This window comes from Eulemur rufifrons, chromosome 27 (genome assembly GCF_041146395.1).
Source record: "Eulemur rufifrons isolate Redbay chromosome 27, OSU_ERuf_1, whole genome shotgun sequence".
NCBI lineage: Eukaryota > Metazoa > Chordata > Mammalia > Primates > Lemuridae > Eulemur > Eulemur rufifrons.
In genome coordinates this window covers 34,484,482-34,499,116 of record NC_091009.1, presented here as the reverse complement: position 1 = coordinate 34,499,116, position 14,635 = coordinate 34,484,482, and the positions used below count along the sequence as shown (strand labels likewise).

The following is a 14,635-nucleotide window of genomic DNA, read 5'->3' as shown; positions in this document are numbered from 1 at the left end:
AACATACTAAAATCAATTTGCTAACAAACCAGGAACCTAAAAATAAATACCCAAAACTTATATATAAAAACATAACAATCTATAAGTAAATTCAATGGGCTAACAGACTAGGACTATAAAAAAGACTATTAAGTGGCCAAATGAACCTGGATTATTAGGAAAAGTAAGAAATATTCTCTATAATATTTGCATAGCAGAATGATGGTGACAGTCAATATAACCCAGGTATATTAACCTGGGTAGTAGAGAGCATCAGTTTAAGCAGTGCATGTAGAAAAATGAGACAATGCTAAAATGAATCTCTCAACACACTCTGAATCAAAATGCTCTAAAATCATTGGCAAAGATTATGGGCCAGAAAGAGCACAACCTATAATATGGTGAAATAATTTAGAGAATTTACTAATAGGAAATTAAGAGAAGAACAGCAATGAATCATGATCTTGAGTATAAGAATTCTGTTCTCAGTTGAAATGCCAAAGTGTCTAAGCAATTTCAGGAGTTAGGTAACAGATGAAGAATTAATAAGAAGGGAAAGACAGGAAGAAAAAATAAGGAATTTTACAATAGAAAAAAAAATTACTGTTTTTTTAAAAAGATGTATGAATTCAACATGGATTTGGTTGCTTGACGGTACGAAAATGTGTTTATAATAATAAAAATGTACTATAAAAGCTCTGACGTTGAGGATAGTTTAAAATAGGACAGCCATCTGGGTTGGATGGTATAGAAAGGGCTATGTGGGGGGAAGTGGAAAAAAATATTCTTCAATCCATTTTAGTAATAGGATTCTTTATAAAAATCTTCTGCTAAATTATATTTTTTATTAAGTTTTCATTGCATTTTTGCTAATTTTTACTTTGTATATTTTAATGACCAAGGTTTTTGGACACATAGGTGAATGAAGATGATATCTCCTTATAAATTGTGCCATTTGTTCTTATACAATGTCTCTCACTACCCTATTGAGGTTTTTGTTTTGTTTTGTTTCTGACCAGAGCTTCCACTTTGTCACTGCCTACTTGCTCTCTTCTATCCTTTGACTTCACCGATCATCTGCGGGTGTGCCGAGGACACCAAGTTTACAGTTCTGGCCCCAGTCCCTCTCCTGGACTCCAGGCTCCTGTAGCTAAATGGCTAAATGTCTACCTAACATTTCCCCTTGGTTTTCTAAAAAGCATCTCACACATATTAAACATTTTTATTTCTCTTCCTTTTTATGTTCCTTTCTAGATTTTCCCATCCTTGTTATATATGGCATCATCATTCACACAGTTTTCCAGAATACAAACCTCAAAGTTATTCTTGAATATTTTTTTCCTCTTACATCTTACATCCAATTTGTATTTAAATGGTTTCACTTCTGTCTTCAAAGACTGCAGATCCAACCACTGCCTTCTTTCTTGCTACCATTCTAGGTCAAGCTTCCATTAACTTCTTCCTGGAGGCAACACTACTTTCTAGGCAGTATTTCTGCTTCTGTTCTTGTCTTCCCACAGTCTAGCCTCCATATAATGGCCGAAGAATTTTCATTAAAGTTTGAGCATGTTCCTCAAATAAGTAAATAAAGCTTCTGTCCTAGAGCTTTGCACTGACTGCTCCTCTGCCTCATACACTCTTTTTCCAGGAATATGCATGGGTCACATACTGATTTCATTTATTTCACTATTCAAATTCCAGTTCTTGAGAGAGCAGTTTCCTGAGCATCCCAGCTAAAACAAACAAAGCAGCCTATCTGCCTCTATCCTCTTCTCAGAGTTATTTCCTTCATTTTTTATTAACTGACATTATTAACATCTAATGTATTTATTTGTTTATTGTCATTATCCCTAAGTTAAATAGAGACAGGGATCTTGACCAATTTAATTACTGTTCCAACTCTAGCACCTAGAAGAAACTCAAAATTATGTTGAATGAATAAATAAATATTAGTAGTTAGTCCTCTTTGCAATTTTTGCTAGCCCTTTACAAAAGTTCTTTACCACTTCAAGTATACTTCTTATAAACAGTATTGATTTTTTTACTGTAACAGACATTTTCTTTTTTCAATAGAAAATTCAGTCCCTTAATATTTGGGAAGACAGGGGTACTGATGCTTTCTGTTACTTACATACTATTTATGTTCATTATAGTTTTTTCTTTTACTTTGTTGTTACTCATTTTTGCCCTTATTTTTATGGGTTTGATAAAAAATTTATCACTTCCTTTCTGTATTACCCATTATAAATCCTCCCAAATAAATCTTTGGAATGCTATTATACTTTTCCTAGCTTCCCTTCCCCCATCTCCTAGGTTTGCTCAGATAATTTAGTTCTTTTGTTTAAGACATTTGTCAGAATTGCCTAATAGGCAAGTATTTCCACATTGCTTTTATATTGTATTATCCTACAGAATAGTACCCACATAGGTTTAAATTCACGTAGCCTTAAGCAGGCCTCTATTTCTGCAGGATTTCAGAAAGGCACACGAAGCTCGGTGTTTCTGGCAGTAACCGCCACTCCCAGCCGCGCCCGTCGCCGTCGCCGCTCCACTGCTGGAAACCGCCTGAGAGACGCGTCCCAGGAAAGGAGCCCCGAGACTAAAGGCCACCTTCACTCGGAAGACTGTGCCGATTAGCGCCGTTGTCTCTCATTCTCTTTACCTTAAGTCACCACCAAAGTCCAAAATTACACATGACATCCCTGCCCCACAGCTCTCACGGCCCTCTAACTCAGGGGTCCCCGACCTTTCCGGTATCAGGTGCAGCCTGATTGCCGCTTGCCAGTCCCTGACAGGGCTTTGGTGTCAGTCTGCAAGCACTGATTTATCAGCTTCCCTGCGCAGTCAAACCTCTCCGCTAGTCTGCATTTGCAGCCGCTCCGCAGCGCCAGCGTCGCCGCCTCAGCTCCCCCTCAGGTCACCTCAGGTCACCAGGCGCTAGATTCTCACACGGAGCCGCAGCCTAGATCCCGCGCACGCGCAGTTCACAGCAGGGCTTTGGGGCCCTGAGACTCTAAAGCCTACGTTGACGGGCGGGAGGCGGAGCTTATGCGGTGACTGACGGGCAGCGTCACTCCGCCCCTCGGCTCGCCTCCCGCCGTGCGGCCCGGTCTCTAACCCGCCACCGACCGGCACCAGGCCCAGCCCAGGGGTTGGGGACCGCAGCTCTCATCTGAGGACCTCTCCTCTGTCTTCCCAGCGTCTGTGCACACAGAGGATTCCCCAGACTGACTGCCCTCGGTTCCACATTGGCGTTGCCATGCTCAGCTCTGTGTTGCAGACTCTATCTGCAAAGTAAAATCTCCCAACTCCCTCGTCATTTTGGTGTGACAACCAAAGTTATTAAGATAGAAATTGAGGAAGTTCATTAATAAGCGACAGAAAATAAGATAACCGTATTAAAAATAACTTGGATGAAATGCACATGGTAAATGGAAAAGGCTGAGCACAGACTGAACCAGAACGCAGACGTTATTATTGTTAAGCTATTTTTGGTCGCACTTTATTGCCCACCATTGATAAGGAGGAGCCGGCAGTCAGCGTAATTCCGTGCACAGCCTGTCCTGACCTAGGGGTCTGCCCTCAACTGCTGCTTGAGAGTACAGGGGAGAGGGCGCCCAGGGGGCCGTGGCCTCAGAGTGCCCCGTTCACAGTGATCATACGCCCGAGCTCTTTGTGGTGATGAGAACCAGAAGTAGAAGACGAAGCCCTGGGCACCTGGAAGTTTTATGGAGTTTTCAAGGCAACGCTCCCAGCACAGGTGATGCATGGAGCTAAAAAGACCCAGCATGAGACTCCCCACCGTATCCCCCCCTCAGCCCCAACCCCCACTGGCTCAAACCTAGCCTATTGCGATGTTATATACATTTCTTTAATATATACAAAATAAACGTATAGGTGTAATATTCTCAGTCCTGAGTAGGTGACTGCTTCGTAAGAAGGTAATATTAAAAAACAAAATAATATAGACATTGAAAACTATACTAGGTAAGTACACATTTCAAATATTAAAAGAATTTTAATGAATTACATATACTTTTTTAAAAGTTTCAGTGTTAGATTTTTGTTTTTAGAAAAATGCATTTTAATTTTTTTTAAATATTTCAAGATAATCTCATAAGAATGTTGGATATGAGTTAAGAAACAGCTTCAAGGCTTGCTTCTTTACAACACAGTCTCAAGTGTTATCTTTGATACAAATCCATACAAAATAATTTCAGTGTTACATAATTCTGAAACAAAATCCGAACATTTAATTAGGATTGAAAATGCAAATTATCCTCTTGAAACAGCTAAAAACTCATAACTGATTTGCTTACTTAAATAGGCCCTATATATAATAACAAAGGCACCTTAATTACTAATCACTGTGTGCTTTTAAAAATTTGCTTCTTTTAAAATGTTAACTATACATTTAGTAATACAAGCTTTTCAAGCTTTGGCATGGGTTAAAAGAGAAACATTAATTCTAATGAAAGGAAATATTGAGACTGTAAACTTTTCCACCACCTGGTAATTGTTAATTTGTACAACAGAATGTTTTCAGAAAAAAAAAAGTTACATGGCAGGAATAAATAACCTTAAATATCTATGTACTCCCCATGAATCCCATTGCTGGAAAAACTTAATTAGCAATGGCATTCTGTGCTGAAAGCATCTAACACTTTGATTCCATGCCTGTAATTCAGACATTAGCATTCAAATTAGCCCACGACTTGCACTTTGGAATTTATTGAGTGAATACCAATTAAATTATGCCAAATAATCATTTTCATTTCCTGTAGAGTATCGGCCTAACATCCAATATTCCCATGGAACATTAGATAATTTGAGATGTTGGGATTTTATAATACATTCTCTGGGGGGAAATTTTTGTTTTTGAAGTAATTTTATTGAAATGGTATTCTAGGATTGTTGCTTCTGAGAAAAAGATATAACTGGATAGTAAAACGTCTGCAATCTTTTAGTAAAAAAGAAATAGCCTTTGAAATAATTTTTTATAAATCTCATACACATTTATGATTTTATTTATCATTTATCATAAAGATGATAAATAAAATTTTGGCTGTTAATTTTGTCTCCATATAACTTGTGAATTTATGTCTTGAGAATTGTCGCTTCTTTTCTCTTAATTTTAGAATTTGTGAGAGCAGAACACTGTAATAAAATTACTGAAACTATTAACTCTTGTGTTGAGCACAAAAACAATTGGTTAAGTATTACACTAGGAACATCATAAATGTGCCATCATGTTTTTCTCTTCTCATCATTAAGATTTTTTAATTTTTTCTTCTACTTCTGTCTGATTTTTTTCTTTTCTTTTTTTTTTTTTGAGACAGAGTCTCACTCTGTTGCCCGGGCTAAAGTGAGTGCCGTGGCGTCAGTCTAGCTCACAGCAACCTCAAACTCCTGGGCTTAAGCGATCCTACTGCCTCAGCCTCCCGAGTAGCTGGGACTACAGGCATGCGCCACCATGCCCGGCTAATTTTTTCTATATATATATTTTAGTTGTCCATATAATTTCTTTCTATTTTTAGTAGAGACGGGGTCTCACTCTTGCTCAGGCTGGTCTCGAACTCCTGACCTCGAGCATCCACCCGCCTCGGCCTCCCAGAGTGCTAGGATTACAGGCGTGAGCCACCGCACCCGGCCTGATTTTTTTTCTTGAAATTTCACTTTTACTCCGCCATCTGATCTAAATCCTGATCCTCTCCCAAAAATCTGCTCATTTTCCATTATTTTGAGATAAAGAAAATGCACGAGTGTGCATTAGGACACAGGGAAGCATGATCAGTTTTCATGAATTATTAGGTTGCATTGTATAGTGACTCCAGGTTTATGGTTTATGGCATGATTCACTAACCTTTTTTACATAGACACAAGACAATGCCCAGGAGAGTGAGAAATTTCTTTCAGCGATAGAAAAACTGGCTTTATCATTCATTACTGCAAATATAAAAATTTTCCCCTAGAAGATGAGACAGAGGCACTATTTTTATTTTTTATGGTTTAGACTCCTACCCAAGAAAGGTCTCCAATTATAAGCTAGGGCAAAGGAGTGAGGGAAAGCCAAAATTGTCATACCATACTAACCGAGAATCCATGACTTTTAATGGTCTCTATCTGCGTAAGTCTTTGAACTGCACTTCTCCAAGTAAAATGCAGTGTGAAAATGGAGTTTCTCAGGGACAGAGTCACTATGTTGCTATAGCATATATGACTCTTTCTCATATCCCATACTTTTATTTTCTTATTTCTGATTACATTCTTAATGATATTTGGGTAGCACACTTTCTAAGTTCTTGCACATCTGAAATGAACTATACATTACCCTCATAATTCAATGATGGTTTGGTTTGATAGAAATTTAGGTTCTGAATCAATTTTTCTTGGAAACTTGTGAGCAGTGTTCTAGAAACTATTAGATCAGATGGGAAGATGGAGATCAAATTTGTAACTCAATTTCTTTACCTATAAAATTAGGAAAACAGAATTTACCTTATATTATAGGTTGCTGAAGATTAAATTAGTTAACATATATACAGTGCTCAGAAAAGTGCTTGACATAACAACTTGAAATGTTAGTTATTATTTTCAGTATTTGCATGTTTGAAAATAATGATCCATTGTTATCATAATTCAGAAATGACTTATTTGATATAGAATTTTAGTTCAAAACCATGTTTCTTAGAGATTAATATTACTAATAATTATAGTATTATTTATATCTACTAACCATATTCCCCTTTTTCCAAATTTGAACTTACCTTACTTGGCTAATTAACTGTCTACAGTCTGACTGCCCACAAATGCAAAAATGAGTTAGGACAAATAATTTTCTATTTGTTCTGGTGTAATACAAACTGGGGGTTGTTAGTCAATTGCTGTATCTTCAGATAAATGCACTTTCTGTCATTCATTTATAATATATGCAAAAAAAAAATTGAAAAAAACCAAAACAAAACTAGGAATCAAATATCATGGTGATGATAATTAACACAGTTAGACCACGTTGTAATACTTCTTCCAAACCACAGTACTTATCTTCTCACTGTCCACTTTCCAAGTGGCTATTTGCCTTAGCAGTTGAACTAGTAAACATAGTTTAAGAACTTAAGCATCTGGCATTCAAGTAAGTGTTAATCAATGCATAAGGAAATTCCAAATACTTTTGATTTAAACATGTTAATAATATTTAACTAGGTATTTTAAACCAATGATTAAATATATTTATTTTCTCCTGAAATAAGACTGAGAAGGTGAATTCAATTTTTAACATTGAACTGATACAGAAAATATCAATTAACGGAATATAGTTCTTTATGTTATAACTCTGAAATAATATGAAAATATATAAACACATATTAATTCAAGCAAAATTAAAGTGTGAAACACAGTAGCTGCAAAATAAATCTATCAGTGTAAAATTAGAAACACCAAATGCATTATAAATTATAGTACTTATTATTGGTTAGAATATGTTGATAATTAAGCTAAAGTCATAAGCTTAATTCCCGGATGTACCAGTTTAATCTGCTTTGTCTCAGAGACACAGAATGAATCACAATTCCCAGCTGTCTTGGGAGTGTGCATTATTGATCAAGAGGGGTACACAGCCAATGTGTGGACATATTAGTCCAATTCCATTGCAATGACAGGAAAAACAATTCTGAGCACATTCTCTACAGAGGGTGGGTCGGCAGCTTAATTTTTACTTCAGTTTGGCACTGAGCATGTGTCTCTTTAGACAGATGCTTAATGATAGTCTTTGTAATGTTAATAATGATGAAGAAAAGAGATATTTTAAAACTATATAACAGCTTTCTAAAACAGGTAATCTTAATATTGTGAGATTTGTGAACAACAAAGCCAATTCATTCAAATATTAGTTCCTGAATCTTTCAGGATCAAATTACAATGTACATATTAGAAGTTCTTATTTGGAAAAGCACTGATAGTTTTACTGTGTGATATGAAGTAATAGCAATTAATTATAACTAATCTCACTATCATGTAAAAAAATACATATGAGATAAACTTCTAAGTCATGTAGAAAAAATATTAATTTGTGATGTGGTATACCACTCAATATTTAGAAAGTAGGTGAAAAATTATGGTATCTTTATTCATAGGAGAAATATTCCTAAACAGTCCAAAGATAGTTTACTTTTATCTTTACAGAACAGTCACTCCCATGTCTAAAGCCTAAAATCATTCCTCAACTTACCATGCCCCTAGTTTTTATCTGCCATCTTATTCTAAGATAAATTTAAAAGTGCTCAACAGAGTGAGACTGGAACCATGGACATGTTGTGATGCTGTGTTCATACAAGTAAAAGTATTAAATATACCGAGAGAGAGAGAGATGCTACCACTGACTTTAACTTAGAGGACATAACTAGAGGAAACAGGTATTAGAAACATGTAGGAAGTGAGAAAACCTAAATATATTACAGTGAAGAAAAATGGTTTCTTATATTTCCTGTTAAATATATATTTTAGGCATAATGGTTCGGTTTTATAGTATTATTAATAGGTTACATTATTAATAGGTCATATAATTAATATGGTTTGATAGTTTAAAGTATGTTAGTTTTGTGGACTCACATGAGAACTTAATCATTTTATATTAAGAGAGCATTTAAAGTGGAAAAAACCTAAAATTTTTGTAGTGTTCACACCATACGCTATGCCCTTTGCTGGACGCTTTATATCTAATTTAATCCTCATTTTAAAATGACTTTATAGGATGACTAATATTATTTTCATTTAATGATGTGTAAAAAAGTTGTCCAAGTGCTCCAAACTAGTACAGCCTTGAGTTCTAAACAACTGATGTACATAAGAACTTTTACGACTTATCAGTGCTAGAGACTTCTTACTGTTCCACAGTACTCAGTTTTTCCTTTTTCTGCGATAGTACAATATCCAGCTGGATATATTGTTGTCCAGCTAGACTACATTTTTGCAAGACCCCTTTCAGCCATGTGTGGATGTATAACCAAATTCTAGCATAAATTAAACATGCAAATTTTTCATTGTGTCTTATGTTCCTTCCCACAAGCTAGAGTTTAAAATCTGATGGCAAGAACAGAGTGACCATCTTGAACCACAAGATGGAAACCATGTTTTGAGAATGGCCGAAAACAAGATATAAGGAAACTTAGTCCCCAACAGTATCAAGCTACTGAACCAGTCCTGGGCAGATTACCTAGATATTTCTATTTAATTTGCTGTATTTTTGTGTATATTTGTATTTTACATTGTGTGGTGTAACACTGTATTAAAACAGTCTTATGATATATTATGACTAGCATAACACTATTTATATACTTCTTGGTAGATAAGTACAATTTTGATATTGAATTCAAACAAGACTTAATCTTATTATTATGATCATGATTTATGAAGATATTCTTCTTGTAGAGAAGAACATTCAAAGAAATCAAACCTCAGTTTTTTCATTCTAGATATTATAATTTAAGAACATTCAGTTTAAAACAATAACATTTTATGTAGCTAAACTTAAGTCTACATAATTAATGCACATTAAGAGACCTATCCACATACCGGTGACAGCTGTAAAGTTAGATAACATCTGTCAAAACCACAACTCAATTGTCTAAAACTGAAACACACACAACAACAACAACAACAAAAAACAACTATAGTATGAAATAAAACAAAAGGATGAAATAGAAATGATTTTAATAATGGAAATTTCACAAAGATAATGAAAACTGCTTCTCTATCACCCTTGCATTCCTTGACACAGGAAAGTGGCAAAATTTGTCTAGTTGCTGCCTTGGAAAATAAAACTACACAAAAATAGTAGTAGGAAGAAAAGAGGAGCACTTAAGACAGTCCACTATACATGAAGATTTATTGTGATGATGATGTCTCCAGAACAAAAGTACTTCTAAGTATCATCATGTAAAGATAATCTGTCCTTATTTTGGCATTAATATTTCAATTACCTCTTTACTAAATGTACTTTAACAGACTTCCATGTTATATTTAGAAATCATTAATTTTAATTTTTGTAATTTTCCAGCAATTGAAAAATTAGCATATACATACCATACAAACATGAAAATTTTAATTTTAAGTACTTTTCCTTAAGATGACAAAACTGCTAAATTACCCAAATAATACCGTTATATTGAAATTAAGAGTTTTCAGTGACTTTAGAAGGGAAGTCATTACCATTATTAATATTTCATATTTATGTAGTTAGATACTTACTAGATGAACCATAAAGGTGGTTTGTGAAAGATAAAAAAAAAAAAATCTAAAAGATACGATGGCTGTGTCAATTTTACAAGGATATTTTATTTCTAAAGGCAGTAAATATCCTAAAATTGTTTATTTTAAAATATAAAAGTATGCAATAAAATATATTTGAAATCCATTTAATAAAATTATTAACTACAAACTAGCAAAGAGTTGTCATATCTATATTTACATACATGTATCTATAGCTATGTTTATACCTAGCTCAGTTATATTAGTATACGTGTGCAGTCTTTTTTTTTTAGTACTTCCTTATTAGCTTTTTCTCTTTCTCAATACGGTCGAATCCAGGTCACAGCACAATTACACATAATATCTAAGATTCCTGCAAAAAAGACATATTATTCTACCTCATTTTTGATTTTCACGTTTTTTTCTCTCGGTAAGGATCTACATGAATCCCTATGTGTAGTGCACTATTTCACATTGGATTACTCTATAATTGTAAAAATGTAACCTTCTGAAAAGGGGAAATAACTTTTTACAATAAAGCAAAGTGCCAAGCCTTGCCTCCCACTGCCAGGAGATCTGCCCCTGCTTTCTGCCCGATCGCACACTACAAATCACGTAGATAGGCAGAGGCAGAGACCGTGACGGGCAACGACAATTTTCTCAACAGTGTTTCTGCTTTGAAGAATGTAGAAAGATGAGGGCGTCTCATGTCAGTGGTTTGAAGGAAAAATTCTTGTTTGACAACTATGACATGCAGTACAAATTCTTGTGATTTGGCTGTTTGCAGTATTTGGGAAAATGTCAAAGTTGCCGTAAATATCAATACCAAATGATATGTGCTTTCTCATTTTGCAAAAATCATGAGACCAAAGAAAGGATTTTACTTTTACTTCTGTTGATAATCTGTTACATTTTATGGTGAATATTTATGTGTTTATTTATTTTTAGCCAACTATTAACAAAAATGGTTTATAATATAGTTTCCAATAGAAATTATAACTCAATGAAACACAATAAAAATGCTGATATGTACAATCTTACCAGGTGAAGATAAGGCATAGTAACGTAGATATTAAAATCAAAACTTGATTAAACATTGCAGACTGGGTACGCTGAATGGCTCTGTGTAGATCATTCTAAAATAATACAGAAAAAAACATTGTAAATTTTGATAAATACTAAATGTGCCTGAGTTTGATTACATTTATTACTATGTATTTCATTTCAATTATCCTGAATATATCCAATGCATATACTTTAAATAGAAATAGCAGTGTATTTTCATTTTTGTCTAGGTCTAAATATAACTTACTATAATAGCATTCATATTACAAAGACAACACTATGGGAAAACCACCAAAGCACTAAATTTCAGTTTACTTGCCTTACAGACATCTGAATAGATGTTGCACTTACTCCTCAAAAACCCTTATAGTAAGCATGATTTCTCATAGTATATTCTAATTCCAAAAGATCAAGAAATAATATGTTCAATTAAGGGGGAAGTAATAGCTGGGTGAAACTATAATCAAAGCTAATTATCAGGAAAATTAACATGAATTAGGTCAGGTAATTCATCATAAAAAGAAAAAAAATTAAACAGTCAATGAACAAATTTTTAAAGTTTAATTTCATTAATATTAAAAAAGTCAATTCAAGATATGATACTTCTAGTGTAATTTGGTATAAATTTCTGGAAGGCACTTTGGTAATGTAGGTCAAAACTCAGAAGTATGTCTTTTCTATTTCATACATCCATTCATCCATTTGATAAGTATTTACTCAATAACATAATTTCTAAAATTTAACCACATGAAAATCATCAGAAATGGACACCAATATCTATGTATGTTCATCTTTATTTATAAAATTATAATATTATATAAAATAATGAATGTTCATTACTATTAAAATAACTGCAATACAAAATGGTTGAATAAATTGATCTGTATCTTTATAAATTTATTTACATCCACTAAAAATGATTTCAAGAGGGATATTTAATAACATAGGAACTTGTTCACTACATATTAGTATATGATGAAATTCCAATTATGAATTTGAACATATAATTTCATGTATAAGTATTAGTGTTGTATAGAAAATATAAGAATGATATAAATTATTATACATAAATGTAAAATATTAAATAGTAATATCTCATATGTGACAGATATACTGATTTTTATAACTTTTTACTTTATAGTTTTCTGTTGACCTAAAATTTTTTACAATAAACTTTCAATAGTCTTAAAATCAGTATTGTGTGAGATAAACTTCACCAATAAAAAAAAATTCAATGAACCATTCACTTTCTTATCTTCTTTTTCCACTCATTTAACCAGAACTGGTATAAAAAGAAATAACTAAGTCGAATGATTTGAATTTCATCTCTCATTCCTTATTTTCTTATAGGAGAGGTGTTTGGAGTAGAAAAGCAAATAAAAATTTAGCAACCAGTGAGAAGAGATACAGAAATGAAATGGAAAATGAACCCTAAATTAGTATCACAAAATAGTTCTTTTATTCTCAGTGATTGACTAATGGTTCCTGTCATAGTTATGTTATTTCTTTCCAACAACTAATAACACAGTCATTAACAAAGAAGTTTATTTTTTCCTGGTGTATTTTTTATTAGCAATTTAGGCAACCTATATTTAGTCAAACAGTGCTTCTTCGGGGCAATTAAGACAGTCCAGTGTTTCTGCAAACCATGTTCTCCCAACCTGTCGCCATGTACTCTCCTGAGACTCCAGTGGTACATGTGATATAAATGTTTAGAAACATTCATCTTATTGTGAATACTCAATGTTATCCAAATACTACTTTTGGCTACAACTTTTGTCATAATGTCTGTTTAAAACCCATTTAAATGAAAAACAAGTTTGCTGCCAAACAAGTATATTTGCAGTGCAGGAATAATAATTTTGAGCCTGACTATGCTTACGCCATATAAAATGTTAATACTACACACAAACTTTACATGCATGTATGTGTATATATGAATGTATGTATAATTTAATTTGATTATCACAGGAAGCCTGCAATGTAGCTACTTTCATTTCTTTTGCAGATGAAAATATTAGCAAAGAAGTTAAATCATTTGCCGGAGTGTTTAGCATATAGTGGACCTGTATTAACATTTGTAGAATGAATGACTCAATGGAAAATGTCTTACAGCTTGCTTATTTTAATTATTGAAGGCTACCCTAAACACATTTTGGTCACAATGATAAACCATTCCTTCAAAGCAGGGTCAGCCTTGGGAAAAATGCAATCGTGGCATAGCTCTGGGTTCTGCAGCTCTTCCTGTTTCCCTTTCTCCCTCCTAATATCCCACTCTCAACCCAACTCAACCAAACCTAAAAGGATGACTTTAAATGAGGAACTTCCAGCTCCCAGAACGGGAGCTTTTGAGCTTTCTCAATTTTATGGTAAGTTTAAGTTTAAGAAGTAAAACAAATGTTCACAGTAACCCGTGAATATGGCACATAATATTTTAAGTTCTATTAAAGCTGGAAGTTTTCTTAGAAAACCAACAGGTTTTCGCAGAATATGTGACTACTTACAATTAAGAGCAGTTTGACAAAGTCACTTACCTGAATTCTTAAAGCCAGGGGTCCCCATCACACATCAACAGATTGCCTTGGAAAGGGAAGGGTATTGGGAAGACTGACTGACTAGTTGGACCAGTCCAAATAGCAGTTAGGTTTTGGTTTAGTGACACTGAGGAAATCCGAATCATTTTTGCTTACCAGTCACAGGACCTTACAAAGGTAGTGACCTGGTAACATGAACATTTTAGGGTTTTCATTCTGATTACGATACAGGACAATGGTCACTTAAGGTCTATTAATTTGTATCATGTATCACTTTAATATTTGTATCAACAATATTTTGCCAAGAAGACACATTTGTACAAACATTTAAATAAAACTATTTACCATGATATTAAATTAATCTGTAAGATTAAAAATGAAACACTTGGAACCTTAATTATAGCTAAATAAATTCCAATAGTGTAAGTTTATATTTTATGGGAGAACACAGAGCAAGAAAGTTTAAGACTAGACCCCAAATCATCTCTCTGTTTGAACCTTGAAAGTAAAAAATGGTTTAAAAATATTTTTGTATTTGCACATCACTTTATACTTACAATCATATTTTCCAAGGCATGTTTGGCAAGCCAACAGTTTAGAAATACTGGGACAAATAGATTCCTTAAAGAAGGCCAGAATATCTGAAAAACAAACAAGAACTAAACTTTTATCTCAAAGCAAAGAATCATATCCAGCAGATTAAAAATAAATGTAAAACAGAAAAAAAGTAATTAAAGGCAATGTAATAATTTAAAACATGTGACAAATACTTTAATTATTAACAAAATGCAGGGAGCAGATATGACCTTTCA

The 14,635-nt window shown here is 33.7% G+C and overlaps 1 protein-coding gene across 3 annotated transcripts in view; it reads right to left on the bottom strand.

Annotated features, from left to right (window-relative positions):
- KCNT2 (potassium sodium-activated channel subfamily T member 2) overlaps nucleotides 1–14,635 on the bottom strand; it is a 297,725-nt gene that overhangs the window by 184,804 nt on the left and 98,286 nt on the right. For all 3 annotated transcript variants that reach the window (XM_069459257.1, XM_069459258.1, XM_069459259.1), the window contains exons 7-8: nucleotides 14,381–14,464; nucleotides 11,266–11,360 (exon numbers count right to left, since the gene is read on the bottom strand). In XM_069459257.1, the coding sequence (XP_069315358.1) occupies nucleotides 11,266–11,360; nucleotides 14,381–14,464 (179 nt within the window). The remainder of the gene's footprint in view (nucleotides 1–11,265; nucleotides 11,361–14,380; nucleotides 14,465–14,635) is intronic.